The sequence below is a fragment of the Oncorhynchus masou genome, chromosome 6 (assembly GCF_036934945.1).
Source record: "Oncorhynchus masou masou isolate Uvic2021 chromosome 6, UVic_Omas_1.1, whole genome shotgun sequence".
NCBI classification, from domain to species: Eukaryota; Metazoa; Chordata; class Actinopteri; order Salmoniformes; family Salmonidae; genus Oncorhynchus; species Oncorhynchus masou.
The window spans coordinates 28,879,279-28,900,013 of NC_088217.1; the positions used below are offsets into that span (position 1 = coordinate 28,879,279).

Genomic DNA, 20,735 nt, shown 5'->3' on the forward strand with positions numbered 1-20,735 from the left:
CACTTTAATAATGGGAATTGATGGGAAATGTTGTAAATATATCACTAGCCACTTTAAACAATGCTACCTTATATAATGTTACTTACCCTACATTATTCGTCTCATATGCATACCTATATACTGTACTCTATATCATCGACTGCATCCTTATGTAATACATGTATCACTAGCCACTTTAACTATGCCACTTTGTTTACATACTCATCTCACATGTATATACTGTACTCGGTACCATCTACTGTATCTTGCCTATGCTGCTCTGTACCATCACTCATTCATATATCCTTATGTACATATTCTTTATCCCCTTACACTGTGTATAAGACAGTAGATTAGGAATTGTTAGTTAGATTACTTGTTGGTTATTACTGCATTGTCGGAACTAGAAGCACAAGCATTTCGCTACACTCGCATTAACATCTGCTAACCATGTGTATGTGACAAATAAAATTTGATTTGATTTGATTCAATCGGTGACGTCACTTGCTCTGAGACCTTGAAGTAGTTGTTCCCCTTGCTCAGCAAGGGCCGCGGCTTTTGTGGAGCGATGGGTAACGATGCTTCGTGGGTGACTGTTGTTGATGTGTGAAGAGGGTCCCTGGTTTGCGCCCGGGTGTGGGCGAGGGGACGGTCTAAAGTTATACTGTTACATTGATGCTGTTGACCCGGATCACTGGTTGCTGCGGAAAAGGAGGAGATCAAATGGGGGGTGAGTGTAACAGATGTGAAACGGCTAGCTTAGTTAGCGGTGTTGCGCGCTAAATAGCGTTTCAATCGGTGACATCACTTGCTCTGAGACCTTGAAGTAGGTGTTCCCCTTGCTCTGCAAGGGCCGCGGATTTTGTGGAGCGATGGGTAATGATGCTTCGTGGGTGACTGTTGTTGATGTGTGCAGAGGGTCCCTGGTTCGCGCCCGGGTATGGGCGAGGGGACGTTCTAAAGTTATACTGTTACAGTAGCGCTCAACAGTGCATCCCACTTATAAAGCAGTTGCTTCCTCTTGATATTCTCCTTTATCAAAAAGCTACCGAAAAGCTTTTCCATTTCAAACAAGTGCGCTCGTCAAACTATCCTCCACCATCTCGCTTCATAACTGGGCTGGAGTATGGAATGCTTGTTGACATGTAGCCATTACCCCAAAATGCAAATAATGGCTGTGTAGTTCCAGCATGTGAACTCTTAGGACATGTGCAATTAATGATGACCTGGTTTAGTCAAATATTTTACCAACAGATGGTGCTGCAAGACACCTCTCTTTTTTACAGTCATTGCACAAGACAGCGTTTTGTTTGAATCATCTAGATCAGGGTTACCCTTGCACGACACAGCTGATTCAAATAACCAACTACTCTTCAAGCTTTGATCATTTGAATCAGCTGTGTAGTGTCAGGGCAAAAAACAAAATATGTACCACTTGGGGTCCCAAGGACCGAGTTTGGGAAACGCTGATATAGATGTATAGAGATCGCAACGTTGTATCTGTCACATTATGGCGTCAGTGAGAGTACGGGCAGAGTCATCTCCATTTTTAAGTAGTCAATTTCATTCTTCTACTAGCTACTTCTATGACTAAACAAACTGAAAGGATACATACTGTGTTATTTGAACAGGTAAAGCCAAGGTTGGTGATTTACTGCCACTTGCAGTTATGGAATTTTGTTTGCTCACAAGTATAATTCATTGGGTTGATCCTCCTGGTGACCTGGATGGAATTATATGATCCTTCCTTAACCCATAGGAAGTCCCACCCAGTTGACTATTTCAAGATGGTGAAAGTCCTCAATGCCAGTGCCTATGTTAAAACAGGATTTTGGGTGCTAGAGTCCTCTATACATCTCTATGGTTTGAATTCACAAGACTATAAGAGACTACATTATTTTCGAAATTAGGAAGTACAATCATGCTAATGGATTGAGCAATTCTGAAAAATCTAAATCAATCATTATAATCTATAATTTGTGTTATCTATTTCAACTTTCGCAATTCACTTTTCACCTATACAATCACATAACATACCCTCCTAATGTCCCCTAACTCCACATCCCCTTCAACACACCCGGTTACGTGTTGTCTGTTTACCAGACAACATAAATTAGGCCGACTAGACTGAGTCTGTATAGGCACTGAAAGGCACAGACCCACTGCTTACAGTCACCTGCTAAAGTCCAGCATTGACCTGGTCTGTTCTCAGCCCACCTAAGGCCCCTACCTCTGTTGCTGCCTCTGCCAGGCAGAGGGTGAAATAAGAGAAAAGGAGTCTATGAATTATTAACCTTTTTGGAAAAAATTCAGCTCTGACTGGCTATGGATGTTTTTCCTCCAGTATTTTAGTCCACCACTTAGGCGGGCTTCATTTATTGTAGGCCTATGCATGCATAATACTATAAAATGCAACATATGTTTACAGCTGTGTTGGAAATGCATTGTTCTGTTCATGGTCAGAACATTTTGCATGATTAATTGCATGATTAATTGAAGGAAGTGTGGTTGGTATTTTACTCAGAAAGAGAGGCATACCCATCAAAATAACATCCTACTAATGAGTAAGCCTACCACTGCAGTGTACTCTTTTACATCATTTATAATCTAGTGGGTTGCTTCCTGTCTGTCTCAACCTTTGTTCCAGTGTGATTTGGGCATTTTGGACAGTCAGGGTTATGCGCAAAACCCTCACTCTCTCATCCAGAATGTAATTGGGGGTGGAGTAGTTATGTTATGCAAACTGTTGACCTGCAAACTTAGCACCAATGTACGGTAGCACAATGTCCCCACAGACACATCCCACAGGAACAGCGATACCCAGCAGCGGCATTCTCAGAACCACCTGCCTTCATGTCTAAATATTAGTCCATTGGTTTGAGCCACAGACAAGCTCGAACCAGAAACTAGGTTACAATGTCTTATACGTCTGGGAATTGCCAGGGACCTCACAATACAATATTCTCGCGATAATTATGTTCCGATACGATATGTATTGCGATTCTCACGATTCTATATGTATTGTGATACGATACTGCGATTTTATTGAGATTTGATGTTCCAAACATACTGCTCACTATATGTCTTCTGCAGAGAGTCAAGAGAGAGCATGAGAACATTTTCTTGATCAGTCAAGGAAATAAAAATGCTGAAAACACGTGGGCTAACTATTTAAAAAGGAGATGGAGAACAAGCTATAGGATGAAAATTAGCGGAATGTTAATGCAGGTACTGCCGACTAAAGATAGCTAGCCGTACCTGCAGTAGCAAAAAAGAATATATACACTGAACAAAAATATAAATGCAACATGCAACAGTTTCAAAGATGAGTTAGTGAGTTACTGTTCATATAAGGACATCGGTCAATTGAAATAAATAAATTAGGCCCTAATCTATGGATTTCACATGACTGGGAATACAGATAGGGATCTGTCGGTCACAGATACCTTACAAAAAAGGTAGGGGCGTGGATCAGAAAACCAGTCAGTATCTTGTGACCAACATTTGCCTCATGCAGCATGACACATCTCCTTTGCATAGAGTTGATCAGGCTGTTGATTGTGGCCTGTAAAATGTTGTCCCACTCCTCTTCAATGGCTGTGTGAAGTTTATGGATATTAGCGGGAACTGGAACACGCTGCCGTTCACGTTGATCCAGAGCATCCCAAACATGCTCAATAGGTGACATGTCTGGTGAGTATGCAGGCCATAAAAGAACTGGGACATTTCCAGCTTCCAGGTCTTCAGACCCTTCAAATCAAATCCAATTTTATTTGTCACATGAGCCGAATACAACAGGTGTAGTAGACCTTACTGTGAAAAGCTTACTTATAAGCACTTAACCAACAATGCAGTTCAAGAAAATAAACTTTACTAAATAAACTCAAGTAAAAAAAATAATAATAAAAATGTAAAAAAGTAACACAATCAACATAACAATAATGAGACTATATACAGAGGGTACCGGTACCGAGTCAATGTACGGGGGGTATAGGTTAGTTGAGGTAATTTGTACATATAGGTAGGGAGACAGTGACTATGCATAGACAATAAACAGCGAGTAACAGCAGTGTAAAAACAAAGGGGGCGATGTCGAAGTAAATAGTCCGGGTGGCCATTTTATTAATTGTTCTGCAGTCTTATGGCTTGGGGGAAGAAGCTGTTAAGGAGCCTTTTGGACCTGGACTTGGTGCTCCGGTACCGCTTGCCGTGCGGTAGCAGAGTGAACAGTCTATGACTTGGATGACTGGAATCTTTGACCATTTTTTGGGCCTTCCTCTGACACCGCCGAGTATATAGGTCCTGGATGACAGGAAGGTTGGCCTCAGTGATGTACTGGGCTGTATGCACTACCCTCTGTAGCACCTTACGGTCGGATGCCTAGCAGTTGCCATACCAGACAGTGATGCAACCGGTCAGGATGCTCTCAATGGAGCAACTGTAGAACTTTTTGAGGATCTGGGGACCTCTGCCAAATCTTTTCAGTCTCCTGAGGGGAAAAAGGTGTTATTGTGCCCTCTTCATGAGTGTCTTGGTGTGTTTGGACCATGAAAGTTTGTTAGTGATGTGGACACCAAGGATCTTGAAACTCTTGACCCGCTCCATTACAGCCCTGTCGATGTTAATGTTCGGCCCTCCTGTAGTCCGTGATCAGCTCCTTTGTTTTGCTCACATTGAGGTTGTTGTCCTTAGCTTAGTGATGAGCTTTGAGGGCACTATGGTGTTGAACACTGAGCTGTAGTCAATGAACAGCATTCTCACATAGGTGTTCCTTATGTCCAGGTGGGAAAGGGCGGTGTGGAGTGCGATTGAGATTACGTCATCTGTGGATCTGTTGGGGCGGTATGCGAATTTGGAGTGGGTCTCGGGTTTCCGGGATGATGGTGTTGATGTGAGTCATGACCAGCCTTTCAAAGCACTTCATGGTTAACGCCGTGCTATGGGGCGGTAGTCATTTAGGCAGGTTACCATCGTTTCCTTGGGCACAAGGACTATGGTCGTCTGCTTGAAACATGTAGGTATTACAGACCCAGTCAGGTAGAGATTGAAAATGTCAGTGAAGACACTTGACAGTTGATCTGCGCATGCTCTAAGTACACGTCCTGGTAATCTATCTGGCCCCGCGGCCTTCTGAATGTTGACCTGTTTAAAGGTCTTGCTCACATCGGCTACAAAGAGCGTGATCACATAGTCGTCCGGAACAGCTGGTGCTCTTATGCATGCTTCAGCGTTGCTTGCCTCGAAGCATACATATAAAGCATTTACTGTAGCTCGTCTGGTAGGCTGACGTCACTAGGCAGCTCACGGCTGGGTTTCCCTTTGTAGTCCGTAATAGTTTCCAAGCCCTGCCGCATCCAACGAGCGTCAGAGCTGGTGTAGTAGGATTCAATCTTAGTCCTGTATTGACGTTTTGCCTGTTTGATGGTTCGTCATGCGACATGGGGCTGCGTATTATCATACTGAACCAGGATGTGATGGCGGTGGATGAATGGCACGACAATGGGCCTAAGGATCTCATCATGGTATCTCTGTGCATTTAAATGGCTTATGCTTGCAAATACCATAACCACACCACCACGGGGCACTCTGTTCACAACGTTGACATCAGCAAACCGCTCGCCCACACGTTTGCCATTTGCCTTGTACAGTTGACACTGAAATTCATCCGTGAAGAGCACACTTCTCCAGCATGCCAGTGGCCATCGAAGGTGAGCATTTGCACACTGAAGTCAGTTACGACGCCAAACTGCATTCAGGTCAAGACCCTGGTAAGGACAACGAGCACGGAGCTGACCTTCCCTGAAATGGTTTCTGACAGTTTGTACCGATATTCTTCGGTTGTGCAAACCCGCAGTTTCATAAACTGTCCATGTAGCTGGTCTCAGCCGATCCCGCAGGTGAAGAAGCAGGATGTGGAGGTCCTGGCCTGGCATGGTTACACGTGGTCTTTGGTTGTGAACCCGGTTGGACATACTGCCAAATTCTCTAAAATGACATTGGAGGGGGCTTATGATATAGAAAAAAGTAACATTAAATTATCTGGCAACAGTTCTGGTTGACATTCCTGCAGTGGCAGCATGCCAATTGCATGCTCCCCCAAAACTTGAGACATCTGTGGCATTGTGTTGTGTGATAAAACTGCACATTTTAGAGTGGCTTTTTATTGTCCCCAGCACCTGTGTAATGATCATGCTGTTTAATCAGATTATAGATATGACAAATCTGTCAAGTGGACAGATTATTTTAGCAAAGGAGAAATACTCACTATCAGGGATGTAAAAAAAAAATGTGCACAAAATTTGTGAGAAGCTTTTTGTGGGTATGAAACATTTCTGGGATCTTTTATTTCAGCTAATGAAAACAACACTTTATATTTTTGTTCAATATACTGTATATTTTATACAGTTGAAGTTGGATGTTTACATACACCTTAGCCAAATACATTTAAACTCAGTTTTTCCACAATTCCTGACATTTAATCCTAGTAAAAATTCCCTGTCTTAGGTCAGTTAGGATCACCACTTTATTTTAAGAATGTGAAATGTCAAAACAATAGCAGAGAGAATGATTTATTTCAGCATTTATTTGTTTTAACACATTCCCAGTGGGTCAGAAGTTTACATACACTCAATTAGTATTTGGCCTTTAAATAGTTTAACTTGGGTCAAACGGTTCAGGTAGCCTTCCACAAGCTTCCCACAATAAGTTGGGTGAAGTTTGGCCCATTCCTCCTGACAGAGCTGATGCAACTGAGTCAGATTTGTAGGCCTCCTTGCTCACACACACTTTTTCAGTTCTGCCCACAAATGTTCTATAGGATTTGATGGCCACTCCAATGCCTTGACTTTGTTGTCCTTAAGCCATATTGCCACAACTTTGGAAGTATGCTTGGGGTAATTGTCCATTTGGAAGACCAATTTGCGACCAAGCTTTAACTTCCTGTCACGTCCTGACCTTAGTTCCTTGTTTATGTCTTTGTTTTAGTTTGGTCAGGGCGTGAGTTGGAGTGGACATTCTATGTTTTGTATTTCTATGTTTTGTATTTCTGTGTTTGGCCTGGTATGGTTTACAATCAGAGGCAGCTGTCGATCGTTGTCTCTGATTGAGAACCATACTTAGGCAGCCTGTTTTCCCACTATGGGTTGTGGGTAGTTATTTTCCTTTTCAGTGTTTTCACCATACGGGACTGTTTCGGTTTTCCTTTATTATTTTGTTTGTTTGTATTCAGTGTTCAGTTTATTAAAGGCATCATGAACACATACCACGCTGCGCTTTGGTCTACTCCTTTTTCAACCAACGAATATGATTACAGAATCACCCACCAACCAAGGACCAAGCAGCGTGGTATCGAGAGGCTGCGATATCTGGAGAAATGGACATGGGAGGTGATATTGGACGGCAAGGGACCCTCGGCACAGGCAGGGGAGTATCGCCGTCCGCAGAAGGAATTAGAGGCAGCGAAAGCTGAGCGGAGACACTATGAGGAGTTAACACGATGGCAAGGAAGCCTGAGAGGCAGCCCCAAAAATGTATTGGGGGAGACACACGGGGAGTGTGGCTAAGTCAGGTAGGAGACCTGAGCCAACTCCCCGTGCTTACCGGGGCTAGAGGTTGACCGGGCAGGCACCGTGTTATGCGGTGAGGCGCACAGTGTCCCCAGTGCGCACGCATAGCCCAGTGCGCTACATCGCAGCTCCTTGCATCGGCTGGGCTAGAGTGGGCATCGAGCCAGGAGGAATGAAGCTGGCTCAGCGCATCTGGTCTCCAGTGCATCTCCTCGGCCCGGGTTATATGGCACCAGCCCTACGCACGGTGTCCCCGGTTCGCCAGCACAGCACGGTCTGTTCACCCCGCCGCACTTGCAGGGCTACAGGGGGTATCCAGCCAGGACAGGTTGTGCAGGCTCGGTGCGCGAGACCTCCAGTGCGACTCCACGGTCCGGTCCATCCGGTGTCCTCCTCCACGCACCAGGCCTCCTGTGGCATCCCCACGCCCCAGGCTATCTCTCCGTCTCCTCCCTCCAGGTGCTCCCGCCTGTCCAGCGCTTCCAGAGTCTCCCTCCTGTCCAGCGCTTCTAAAGCCTCCCTCCTGTCCAGCGCTTCCAAAGCCTCCCTCCTGTCCAGCGCTTCCAAAGCCTCCCTCCTGTCCAGCGCTTCCAAAGCCTCCCTCCTGTCCAGCGCTTCCAAAGCCTCCCTCCTGTCCAGGGCTTCCAAAGCCTCCCTCCTGTCCGTAGCTGGCAGAGCCGCCCGTCAGTCAGGAGCTGCCGGAGCCGCCCTTCACTCCGGCGCTGCCGGAGTTGCCCTTCACTCCCGCCTGTCCGGCGCTGCCGGAGTCTCCCATCTATTCGGGGCCCGCTGCAAGGGTCCCCAGTCTGAGGTCGGCGGCGAGAGTCGCCGCTCCAAAGGCGCCACTTAAGTGGGCCAAGACTATGGTGGAGTGGGGTCCACGTCCTGCGCCATAGCCGCCACCCCGGACAGATGCCCACCCAGACCCTCCCCTATGGGTTTAGGTTTTGCGGACGGAGTCCGCACCTTTTGGAGGGGTACTGTTACGCCCTGACCCTAGATTGCTTTGTATGTTTCTATTTTTAAGTTGGTCAGGGTGTGATGTGGGTGGGTATTCTATGTTGTAGGTCGAGGTTTTCTTTTTCTATATGTTTGGCCTGGTATGGTTCTCAATCAGAGGCAGCTGTCTATCGTTGTCTCTGATTGAGAGCCATACTTAGATAGCCTGTTTTCCCATTTTGAGTTGTGGGTGATTATTTTCCGTTTCAGTGTTTGCACCATACGGGACTGTTTCGGTTTTCATTTATTCTCGTTCTTTTGTATTTTGTGTTCAGTTTATTCAATATATTATGGACACTTACCACGCTGCGCATTGGTCCGATATTTCATACTCCTTGTCAGAGGAAGAAGAAAACCGTTACACTGATGTCTTGAGATGTTGCTTCAATATATCCATATTTATGTCCTTCCTTATGATGCCATCTATTTTGTGGAGTGCACCAGTCCCTCCTGCAGCAAAGCACCCCCACAACATGATGCTGCCATCCCAGTGCTTCACGGTTGGGATGGTGTTCTTCAGCTTGCAAGCCTCCCTCTTTTTCCTCCAAACATAACCATGGTCATTATGGCAGTTCTATTTTTGTTTCATCAGACCAGACGACATTTCCCCCATAAAACTACGATCTTTGTCCCCATGTGCAGTTGCAAACTGTAGTCTGGCTTTTTTATGGAGGTTTTGGAGCAGTGGCTTCTTCCTTGCTGAGCGGCCTTCCAGGTTATGCCGATTATAGGACTCATTTTACTATGGATTTAGATACTTTAGTACCTGTTTCCTCCAGCATCTTCGCAAGGTCCTTTGCTGTTGTTCTGGGATTGATTTGCACTTTTCACACCAAAGTACGTTCATCTCTAGGAGACAGAACGCATCTCCTTCCTGAGCGGTATGACGGCTGCGTGGTCCCATGGTGTTTATACTTGCGTACTATTGTTTGTACAGATGAACGTGGTACCTTCAGGCGTTTGGAAATTGCTCCCAAGGATGAACCAGACTTGTGGAGGTCTACAATTATTTTTCTGGGTCTTGGCTGATTTCTTTAGATTTTCCCATTATGTCAATCAAAGAAGCACTGAGTTTGAAGGTAGGCCTTGAAATACATCCACAGGTACACCTCCAATTGACTCAAATTATGTAAATTATGCTATTAGAAGCTTCTAAAGCCATGACATAATTTTCTGGAATTTTACAAGCTGTTTAAAAGCACAGTCAACTTAGTGTATGTCAACTTCTGACCCACTGGAATTGTGATAGTGAAATAATGTCTGTAAACAATTGTTGGAAAAATTACTTGTGTCATGCACAAAGTAGATGTCCTAACCGACTTGCCAAAACTATAGTTTGTTAACAAGAAATGTGTGGAGTGATTATAAAACAAGCTATATTCAACTGTATATATATTCTTATACAACTCAATACTTCAAATATTATAATATTGCCCAAAAATAATATAGCAATATGTAACTGTATTGATCCCCCCCTCACTAATGCCTTACAGGAAAACAAATGATGCCGCAAGGTAGTATAATATAGACATTTCTAGAACAGAGAAAGAAGACCATGAATACATGTGCTTTTTTTTATTAGAAAACAAATAGAAAAGTAAAATAGTTCCATATTGTTGTAACAGTTTTCCACAATGCGTTATTACAACAGAGAAAGAAGCACCACATCATACAAAGTCACGTAAGGTTCAAGATGTAGAAAAACTGGTAACACTTTTTTAGACGTTAGAGGTACAGACACCACACATTAGCTAAATAGTTTGGGATTTCATAAAAGTTTAAAAAGACAGTGTCTTTAAACAGAGTAACCCAGGTGGGAGGATATGGTGCACCATGCTAGTCCCACCAGCTGCCATTTTTCATTAAGATATTAACGAGCACCATATAAGCACCAAATGAGCACCATCCTAATAGGAGCATCATAGTTTTGACCAAAATTATTATTATTCAATAACACTCTTCTAAAAAGGTAGTACATGACACATTTCTAAGCATTTTAAGGAACCTTCATCAGCAATGTCTAAACATTATTAAATGCAACTGAGATGTCAATGCAATTGGCATCTGCCAATCTATGATTGCTATGCTTTCATTTTACATTTTAGTAATTTAGCAGACACTCTTATCCAGAGCGCCTTACAGGAGCAATTAGGGTTAAGTGCCTTACTCAATGGCACATTGGCAGATGGTTCACCTAGTCGTCTCGGGAATCGAACCAGCACCCTTTGGGTTACTGGCCCAACGCTCTTAACTGCTAGGCTACCTGCCACCGTACTTTCCATTTTTGTTAGCTAAGGAATGAGTTACAACGTCGCAGTCCATATTAGTTTTGCATTACATGCTATGGTCAGGATTCTTACAGTCAAATAGCAATTGATGTCTAGTTAGGTGAGAGGAACATATATAGTTAATCAGATTCATTTGATAATACCATTGGCAACTGGCAATACCATTTGCTACAATCTAAATCACAAGTAAGTATAAGTGATTGCATTCATGAGCATTATTGAATAAATCAGAATGTTTAAAGAAATTGAACTGGATCTTAAGCACTTACAAATACATAATATATCATACGAATTGCAGATTTGTAAAAAAATATATATATTACTGCAGGACGTAACATTTCATACGAAATGGATGACGTTGTACACAATTGTGCACAATTTTCAAGTCCCGTTGTGGCTTTAAGTGCTACTTTCAAAACTACTGGCTGAAATTATACAAAACCTTTATAATGCATCTTTTAGAGGTGAAAAGAGGGATCAACCTGATATTGAGAAGGAAAATCACTTGTCATTAAAGGGGAAAATCAGCAGTTTTTTACTTATCAATTAATGTTATGTACCCATTGATTCTTGAATAATGCAACTTATAAATGCTTCATGATCTTAGTTCAACTGTCGTACCCCATCAGAACCCAAAATACAAGCTTGTTTTACTCCAATGTTTGGAAACAAAGTAAATGTAAATAAACACTACATGGCCTCAAAACATGGTTAAAACTATAATTTTGATATCATGGATGGTCAGTCCTATCATCCATAGCTTTGTCTATGAATTTTTAAGTGGTTACATTTCTCCAGACCCATCCCTCAGCTTTTTACCAAAATAGGGGAGGGGCACAGTTTGTTATAGTTTCTACTGCTGATTGCAGCTTTATAGTACTATGTCACATAATATCTCCTGATGCACTTTCAAGTTTCAGTCAAAGGTTTCAAGTTCTATGCATTTCACTCTGCATGGAGAGAAGTTTCTAGATAGGCTCTAATGCACTTGAAATATTGCCGTACCCTCCCTTCACCGTCTCCAAGCCTCCTTGTGCAAAAAATGTGTGGGAAGTGAGTTTCAGTTCACTGGAAATGCAACTACTACTGTTCATATACAGAGAGGAAGGTTTTCAATTAACAAAGACCTCTATCAGCCCCTCATTCAGCTGCTGTATCAACTCAGACCCAGGCCAGCCCAAACCAACTGGGCTTGAGATCTGAGGGGCTGAGAGCCTGGTCTATGGGTTTAGGCCTGCAAATTCAGTCGGGCCCTCTTTCGCAATGCTTTTCCCAGTGCTCCCAACTGTCTCACTCTGAGAGACATGGATTGTCAGTCACAGTCAAATACACATAGCTAGTGTTCAGCAGGTCATCGACTCATCTTTCAATAAACTGCAGGTTGATCTCACTCTCTGGCACCAGCAGTGTCCGGGTCATGGGTTTGACTGCTGCACCACTGCCTTCTGGATCGGGCTTTACATCAAACTGCATCAGAATCTGAGGGGACCAGGAGAGGGGTTGAGAAAATTAGAGGGCACCCCTCACATGAACAGTACTTAGAAGAGCGGAGTTCTACTACAAGGATAAAAACACAGTATACAGTCACAACCGAAATGATTGGCACCCTTGATAAAGATGAGAAAAGGACTGTATAAAATAAACATAAAAATGCTGAGCTATATCGTATGCAATAAAAAAAAAGGAAAATATTACATTTTATACTAGTACAATTACTCAGATCTTAAAAAAAAAAATCTCAATACTCTGGCACCCACCCCTTGCGAAGATAACAGCACTGAGCCTTTTTGTAAAATGTTATGAGATTGGAGAACACATTGGGAGGGATCTTACACTAGAGGGGAAAATGTATTACTTGTTCAACAAAATATCATTAAATAATAAAATGTTCCCAAAAAATGTAGTGTACTACATAGCTCAATATTTGTGTTATTTTATAGTTTCTCATCTTTGTCAAGGGTGCCAATTATTTCAGTCATGACTGTATGTACTGGGACTCAAAATGCAATGAAAATGAATGTAATTTTATGAGACAATTTCTGCCAAAGCCTCGATGTAAAAGTGACCAAGAATCAACTCACTCGTGCAAGTGCCAGGTAGACCTCCAGTTCTGCGATGCGGCGGCCGATGCAGCTGCGTTTGCCCACACCAAAGGGCACCGAGGCATAGGGGTGGTGGCCTTCGTCCCGGTTCAGCCAGCGATGGGGCTGGAAGGCATTCGGGTTCGGGAAAAATGATGCATTCCGGGATGTGGCAAAGTGGCAGAGGGTGATCAGAGTCTGGATAGGATAGAATCCTGCTGTTAAGAATCAGTTGTTTCTTTAAACTTACCATTACACACATTTGCCTTTACACATGAATATTACACCAGATTGCTGTAAAAGTGCATAAAAATAAGCACTCAACATCACGTCAACACTTACGTTTTTGGGGAGGATGTAGCCTCCGACCTGGATGTCTTTGTCTGCGATGACCCTGGCATTGGCCGGAATAACAGGATAAAGTCTGAAGAAGCCAAAACACAACAATGTCAGTGTGACTGATCAGTCTAATGACTGATCGATTGGTTGTAGTAGTTGATTGAATCAAGGGTACATAGTTCACCCCAATTGGTAGTGGATGAAATTAACTTCCCTTAATTAATTATATAACGAGGGGCTATGAGTGGTTGGAATAGTGCTATATAAATCCAAACCTATATCATTACTATTATTATTTTGAGGCGGCAGGTAGCCTAGTGGTTAGAGCGTTGGGCTGGATCGAATCCCTGAGCTGACAAGGTAAAAATCAGTCGTTCTGCCCCTGAACAAGGCAGTTAACCCACTGTTCCCCGGTAGGCTGTCATTGTAAATAAGAATTTGTTCTTAACTGACTTGCCTAGTTCAATACAAAAATTATCATTCATCATATTTATGCTGCAGCAGTTTGTGTCGGGGGGCTAGGGTCAGTCTGGAGTATTTCTCCTGTCTTATTCGGTGCCCTGTGTGAATTTATGTATGCTCTCTCTAATTCTCTCTTTCTTTCTTTCGCTCTCTCTCTCGGAGGACCTGAGCGCAAGGATCATGCCTCAGGACTACCTGGCATGATGACTCCTTGTTGTCCCCAGTCCTTTGAGCCGTGCTGCTGCTCCAGTTTCAACTGTTCTGCCTGCAGCTATGGAACACTGACATGTTCACTGTGATTACTATTATTTGACCATGCTGGTCATTTATGAACATTTGAACATCTTGGCCATGTTCTGTTATAATCTCCACCCGGCACAGCCAGAAGAGGACTGGCCACCCCTCATAGCCTGGTTCCTCTCTAGGTTTCTTCCTAGGTTTTGGCCTTTCTAGGGAGTTTTTCCTAGCTACCTGCATTACTTGCTGTTTGAGGATTTAGGCTGGGTTTCTGTACAGCACTTTGATATATCAGCTGATGTAAGAAGGGCTTTATAAATTAATTTGATTTGATTTTTACCTGAGAACTTCCTTGACCACAGCCTTCATGAGGGGCATGCGAGCCACGTCTGCAGCCCCAGGCACCCTCCGACCCCCCATCACAGTCAATACCTCCTCCCGCAGCGAGGCTTGAACATCAGTGTGCCGAGACAGCTCGTAAAGGGACCAGGACATGGTGCTGGATATCTGAACACACACAGGACACAGCAGATCAGTACGACTGTAAAATCATTCACCATAAGAACACCGCAGCAGTGGATGGAGAGGATAGTGAGCTCTCTACAACTAAGCCTGACTGTATGGGATCAGACTTAACATACAGAGAGGGAGATTAAGAAGAGGAAGTACGCTGTGACTAGGAGTGAGGGGAAATGGAGGCGTTTGGCTATTGGATGTGTTAAAAACGAATATTAAAGCGCTAGGTCAAAGAGCGATGAGGACAGAGGTGGGAGAGATGAGAGAGGAAGGAGAGATTAGAGATGTTCCTCACCGTGTCCACCCCAGCCAGGAGCAGCTCAGTGACGTTGCTGTACACAGTCTTCATGGGTAGCCCTGTGCGGGTCAGAAAGTAAGTCAGATATCGCCCCTCCACCTCCTGTCCCCGCGCCACCTTCTCTGCTTCCTCCATCAGACGCTGGTCAATGTGACCTTTAGCTGCAATGAGATAGATCAGGGGTCAAGATCAGAATGAAGGAGCTCAGTCAGACCTGGGTTCAAATACTATTTGAAATTTTTCGAATACTTTCAGCGTTTTCTTTAGCCTGCCTGGAGTACCAGTTGGGCGAGGTGTGCAGTATTGCGACAATTATATTGGTTCCATAGCACCAGGCAAGCTCAATCAATTCTAGCTAGTATTTGAAATGATTTCAAATAGTATTTGAACCCATGTCTGAAGGAGCTCCAGTCAGACTTAAGGAATCCGTACAGCTTGAAGAGGAAAAAAATAGACCTCTGGGAACGCTTACTACAAGGATTACAGGTAATGAATGGAAGGAGACCACACACTATGGGTTCTGTTCAATGGGAACTATTTATAGTTACTATAAGTTACTAGAAATCTATCCGTTGGGAAAAACTAACACTGGGGACAACTAATAATAAATCAGTAGGTCAGTCAGGTAGCATGGATTAAAGAAGTCCATGGAATTAAACCAAGGTGGACCAAGTATGAGGCTATCCAAGATGGCAGCTCACCGAATTGGAACATGTAGTCCCAGCACTGGCAGAAAGTGTCCCAGGGCTTGGGGAACAACTGGTGTAACCAGGCAGGCATAGCCATGGTGAGGAGCGTCATGACAAACATGGTGTTAATGGACTGAATGAAACGTTCTGTCTCCATGGGAACCACAGGGTCTAGACAACCAATCCTGGAATCGAACAAGATTGAGGAGATCCCTGCAGAGAGGAAGACAGGCAGAGGGTAAGGGGAGAAGGGTTTGAAAGGCTTCCAGAAGGGCTTTGTGTTTTCCCTCTGTATAACAGATCCAATCAAGACTATTATAGACTTGTCAGAGGAACATACTCGTACCATACACAAGTATGTTATGTTAATAGACTAAACTAGTAACCTACAATGCTAATTGACATTGATACAATAGAATGACAATGATAAAGCTCCTTCCTGATTTTGTCTCTTATTACAGGCACCTGACCACAGATGCTAACCTCATATGCCACCGTTTAAAAACATTAACAAAGAGAGTTGAGTAAAAGCAGGCCTCAGGGGCAAACCACAGTGAATGTAAATAGGCCTTACCTTCGAGGCCGAAGCGGTAGAACTCGCTGCCGATGTCCGAGACGAGGCCGCGGGGGTCCTGGCGCCTGCGGAGGCGGAGCTTAGTGATGAGGTCATCTACCACGCCGTTTAGAGTCGCATCGTAGGCCTCCACTGCCTTCGGACGTAGCATGTGCTTCCCCAGGAGACTCCGCACTGCCTGCCACTCCTCCCCCTCACTGAAGAAAGTAAGGTAAACAGAAAATAATGCCATCAAATGAGTTTGCACACTAACAAACATCAATAATGTACATGTTTTATGCAGGCTGGGCCAACTGTACTGTAGGCTACATTATGGAACTGTAATTGTTCAGTTTGTCATTCTTTTGGTTTCTTTTATCTTGTGTTTGTTGTGTAGTAAATATTTGAGCTTTAATTTTCATGATTTTATTTGAGTTTTTTTCCTGACATGTGCTGTATAAATAAAGCTTGAATTAATTTGAGATAGTATTTTCATATTCCTGGTGATTAGGTAATAACCCATAGGTAATAATAACCCATCATAGATCGAGTGATGACACACTGTCTGTATGGCCACTAGCCAATTATTCCTTTGTCTAAAGTCTTTGTTTCGTATCTGTTAATCTTTCCTGTTTCCTGTGGACAGCACGTCACCCTGACGTCAGAACAGCTTAAATCAGCTTGACAACTCATTGAGTAAGATCACACAGTCAGACACTGTCACAAAGATAATTAGGCTGCTATAGTGATATTATGAAATATGGGACACCCATAAAAACAGATGCTATGTGTCAAGTTTAACCGTGTCCAATGGTGATGACTGTGGCTGAGGGTGTGGTAAAGACAGAGAGAGGATGAGAGGGGAGGGGGGAAGAGGAGAGGTGTGGTGATGAGAGAAAGGAATATGGCGATAGGGGAGGGAAAGGGATAGGAGAGGGGAGGCAAGGTCAACAGAGTAGAGGGGAGGGGGACAGCACGGGGGAAAGCAGCAGAGGAGATTAATGGTACTCACGCTGTGAGCAGTCCGTAGCCGTGGCCTCGTTGTTTCCTATAGTCCTTCCAAGAGGAGAGGTCAGAGCGGATGGGGGTCTGGCCCTCCTGCCTCAGCACCTGCTCTATCAGGGCTGGTTCGGCCACGTGCACCGTCAGGATGGGACCAAAGCTGGCCTTCCACATTGGCCCGTAGCGCTTCACACCCTCAAGCTGGGAGAGGACAACACATTAGCACACAACGCATATGGATGGCATGATTCAGTAGAGATGGAACCGTCTATAGAATTATTCTATTTCTATGGATGGAACATCAATATGTTGCGAGCAGACCAAGCTACAGTTCTAAAGCTGCTTGATGTAAAGTTTATGGCCAAAATCTGTACAATGTTCAAAGTTTTAACAGCCGCCCAATGGTCAATGTGTGATAAAAAAAAGCTTGCCTTCTTGCTCCTTATGCTCCCTATCTACTCCTATGCGCCAGCGGACACCCCCAAAGCACATGAACGTGTCTGAGTTGCCCAAGGCACTGTCCTGCTCAATGAACCACTTGTCTTACATAGCCTATACATTCGCAACTGCATGTCTGGTACATTTAGGTAGCTTTTTTTGGCCCCTTCATAGCTTTTTAATTGTTGGACAATTACATTACACACTGATGGTTAGGTTATACAGTACATGTGAGAGCCAGTGACAGGGTCTGCCAGTCTGACACTGTTTATGGCCTTGGCTGACTGAGGGGGGCAAGCCTCAAGCCTGCCCTTCTCTATAGCACCATGCCATATCTAACCTAATGGAGCAGGTGTAGAAAGATGCCTGAGCTGAGTTCCCACTTCCGTTTTTCAGGGGAAACAGAAGTTAGGTTGAAAATACTGTACCCCTGAAAACCGGGTGTTAGCGTTTTCTGGCGACTCTGCATAGGCTATGCCAAACCCAACATCAATGTAATAACCTATCTATTCCAAGAAACAATGTGAAGACTATATATATATATATCCTAATGAAACATTAATTACTATGGTTTTGCCGTTAAAAAGACAAACCCATAAGCACTAAGTATAATAAATTATAAAACACAAATTTCATACATTTACATCAGTGTCTGGCTAAAAAGTAATGATTAAAAAGAAAAGATCAACAAGTCAACAACATAATTTACCTGCAGCTCGTGGAGGCGGGACAGTCCCCGTTTGGCGAAGAGGTCCCAGGCAAATTTGGCGACGGTGGGTCCCGGCATCTCCTTTAGGGTTTTCATCCCGTGCGCTGCCTCGGTCTTCTTCAGGCCAGCTGCGCTCTCAGCCCACTTCTCCATCCACTTGATCAGCGGGGACGCAGTGCGACCGGACACTTTGAGGGCTTGCTGCAGCATCCTTATGGCTATGTTCATACGATGGAAGATGAACAAAGGAAAGTATATCGGGTGTCGGTGCTCATCTTGCACCAAGACACTGTATTTATACCGCTCGACCCATGCCGGACTGGAGTTATTAAGTTTCTCAGTGTGGGCCAATGAAAGCGAATGCTGGGGTCGACCCCGCCCAGTGGCAAGTCTGGGACGCAGTAGGCGTGAACTATTTGGAAGGTGTGTCCAATCAGATGGCAGAAGTCAGACCAACCCAAAGAAGCGCACACGTGGAGGGTAAATAACCTCATCCATTTTTATGTAGGACGATTTTTCTCAGACACCGGTGGAGGCTGCTGAGAAACAATTTTCCTGCACTGCATTTCTCAGTCTAGGCTTTTATTAGGAGGAAAGTAATAGCAAACAGATATATGATACGAATAAGATGCGTTACCCCAAATCACATATTGAAAAGAGTGTAGCTTAGCCTACTCCTATTATATGACATTTATCTGATGTGGGTAATCAATTCTACACATGAATATGAAACAAACATGCAAAATCATTTCAGTGCTGTTTAGCCTATAATATTCGGGTATTATATAAGGGATGCTTTGTTTCAGTCACAGTGGGGTTAATATATTTTATTTCAGTGACTCCAGAATAACCCATGTTAAATTAGTGTTCACTTTTTCCACGTCATAAATTGATTGACTGATATTTTAGAATGCATTTTCCAGTCCTGTAGATGTTGAGCAATAGGTCTATGCGTGATCCAATTATAGGCCTAGGCGTCTCAATTCAAGAATTCGTTAATACTGCGAATTATCTGCTCATAAATGGTCTACTGAGAATTTATTGCAATAGGCTACATGGATTGTTTGCTGACTAAGGGTTTTCCTGTTGGGTGCTGGCCTCTGTGTGAGCACGAGAGAAAATCCTGACCCGCTTTTCATTAAACGTGGAAGCTTGCCAAAACGCTGTGTGCGCCTTGCGCAATTAAATAATAGTGGTTCTACTCGGAAACTGCTTTGACGTTTGGTCCTATTCTATCGTTCAACCCATACAGCCTCTTTCCTCGGATGTCATTTTCAGAGAATTACCAAACACTGAAATACCCACGATTGACTGCAACAGCGCCAAATACAGGCACAGATTTGGTTAATCTTCTTCAGACAATTTTTGTGGGTAATTTGCATGTCCGCCAGTGGCTTGTCCAGAACATTTTGAATGGGATGTATGGCGTCATTTCCGTCTCACAATTAAAAGGCATGTTGAGAACATGGAAAATAATGTTGAGAGTTGTGTGTTCAGATAAAAAAATATTGAGGGCGCAAAGGATTATGTTGAGGAGCTGAGAGAGAGTTAAGAGCTCAGACAAAAATGTTGCAAGCCCAGAAAGTGGAATTGAGCACAATAAATTAAGTGTGGAGCACAGCATCTACCTGCTCACAATATACTTGCATGTACGATTTGATCTCTTGACTCATATTTTTGCCAGCCTTATTGACCAATCATAGCACTGCTTTTGCTACAATGCCAGTGATTAACTAGCTAAATGGAAGAAAGACGGGACCAACGTGATGTTCAGATATCCAGGTAGCTAACCACTAGCCACATTGCAACACGGGTTTCGGTCCAAACACTTTAAAGACACACCCTCGACCACTTACCCTCGGGGAATCCCCGTCGCCATGTTGGGTGGGCGGTCTAAATGATGAGCCAAGCAAGTGACGTTTGCAACGTAAGCCCATCAGCCCTCGTTTTTATTTTTTTAATTAATTGTTTTTATTAACAACAAATCAATACAGAAAGTACATGAGGGAACACAAGTATATATAGATTATATACAATGGACAATCGAGCTAGGGGGTACAATATCACATTAAAATTACACAAGGACCTTAAGGGACATACATACACTTACAATTCTAACAGTTTTTTTGTTAGTAGAGTATTTAACTGTCTTAAAATACAGTTACATTTATTTTAGTCGACTTTGCGAGTGTAAAATTAGGTTCGCTCTGGGGGCCTGAATTTCCCCATAATTCAATTCGCGACGATTGTACATCCGCTAAGAAAAGTCAGAGAAAACATAACATCAATGGAGAAGTCAACATACAAGTGTAAGTAAAAACGAATGCAAGTTCCAGCTTGCCAGGCTAACGTTAGTTAGCAAATTAATTTGCTAGCTATCATACAGTAGGGGTATATTAATAATTATATATTTAATATAAGTAGACATGCACTCAATTGACTGTAGCGCAAATAAAGCACCCACACCCACTGAAAACAGTCATCGCGGGATGAACGAGTGACCAATTTCCGGGCAAGGGTGGCCCATTTAAAAATCATTCCTTCCACCCTAACCCCTTTTTAATTTTTTAAAAACATTTT

The 20,735-nt window shown here is 43.5% G+C and overlaps 1 protein-coding gene across 1 annotated transcript; it reads right to left on the bottom strand.

The window, feature by feature from the left end:
- Positions 1-11,656: 11,656 nt before the first annotated feature.
- Positions 11,657-18,421, bottom strand: LOC135541843 (25-hydroxyvitamin D-1 alpha hydroxylase, mitochondrial). The gene is made up of 9 exons (XM_064968261.1): positions 18,156-18,421; positions 17,019-17,209; positions 16,028-16,224; positions 15,466-15,666; positions 14,762-14,925; positions 14,291-14,457; positions 13,255-13,336; positions 12,913-13,110; positions 11,657-12,310 (listed from the first exon to the last, which is right to left on the bottom strand). The coding sequence occupies exons 1-9, from the start codon at positions 18,381-18,383 to the stop codon at positions 12,191-12,193; spliced, it is 1,548 nt and encodes a 515-aa protein (XP_064824333.1). The 5' UTR covers positions 18,384-18,421; the 3' UTR covers positions 11,657-12,190.
- Between the last annotated feature and the right edge of the window lie 2,314 nt (positions 18,422-20,735).

Coding starts and splice junctions, on each gene's coding strand:
- LOC135541843 (XM_064968261.1), bottom strand. CDS start 18,383: ATGAACATAGCCATAAGGATGCTGCAGCAAGCCCTCAAAGTGTCCGGT. Junction 16,225..17,018: donor GGCTACGGACTGCTCACAGC/GTGAGTACCATT, acceptor TACTTTCTTCAG/TGAGGGGGAGGAGTGGCAGG. Junction 15,667..16,027: donor CTACCGCTTCGGCCTCGAAG/GTAAGGCCTATT, acceptor TCCTCTCTGCAG/GGATCTCCTCAATCTTGTTC.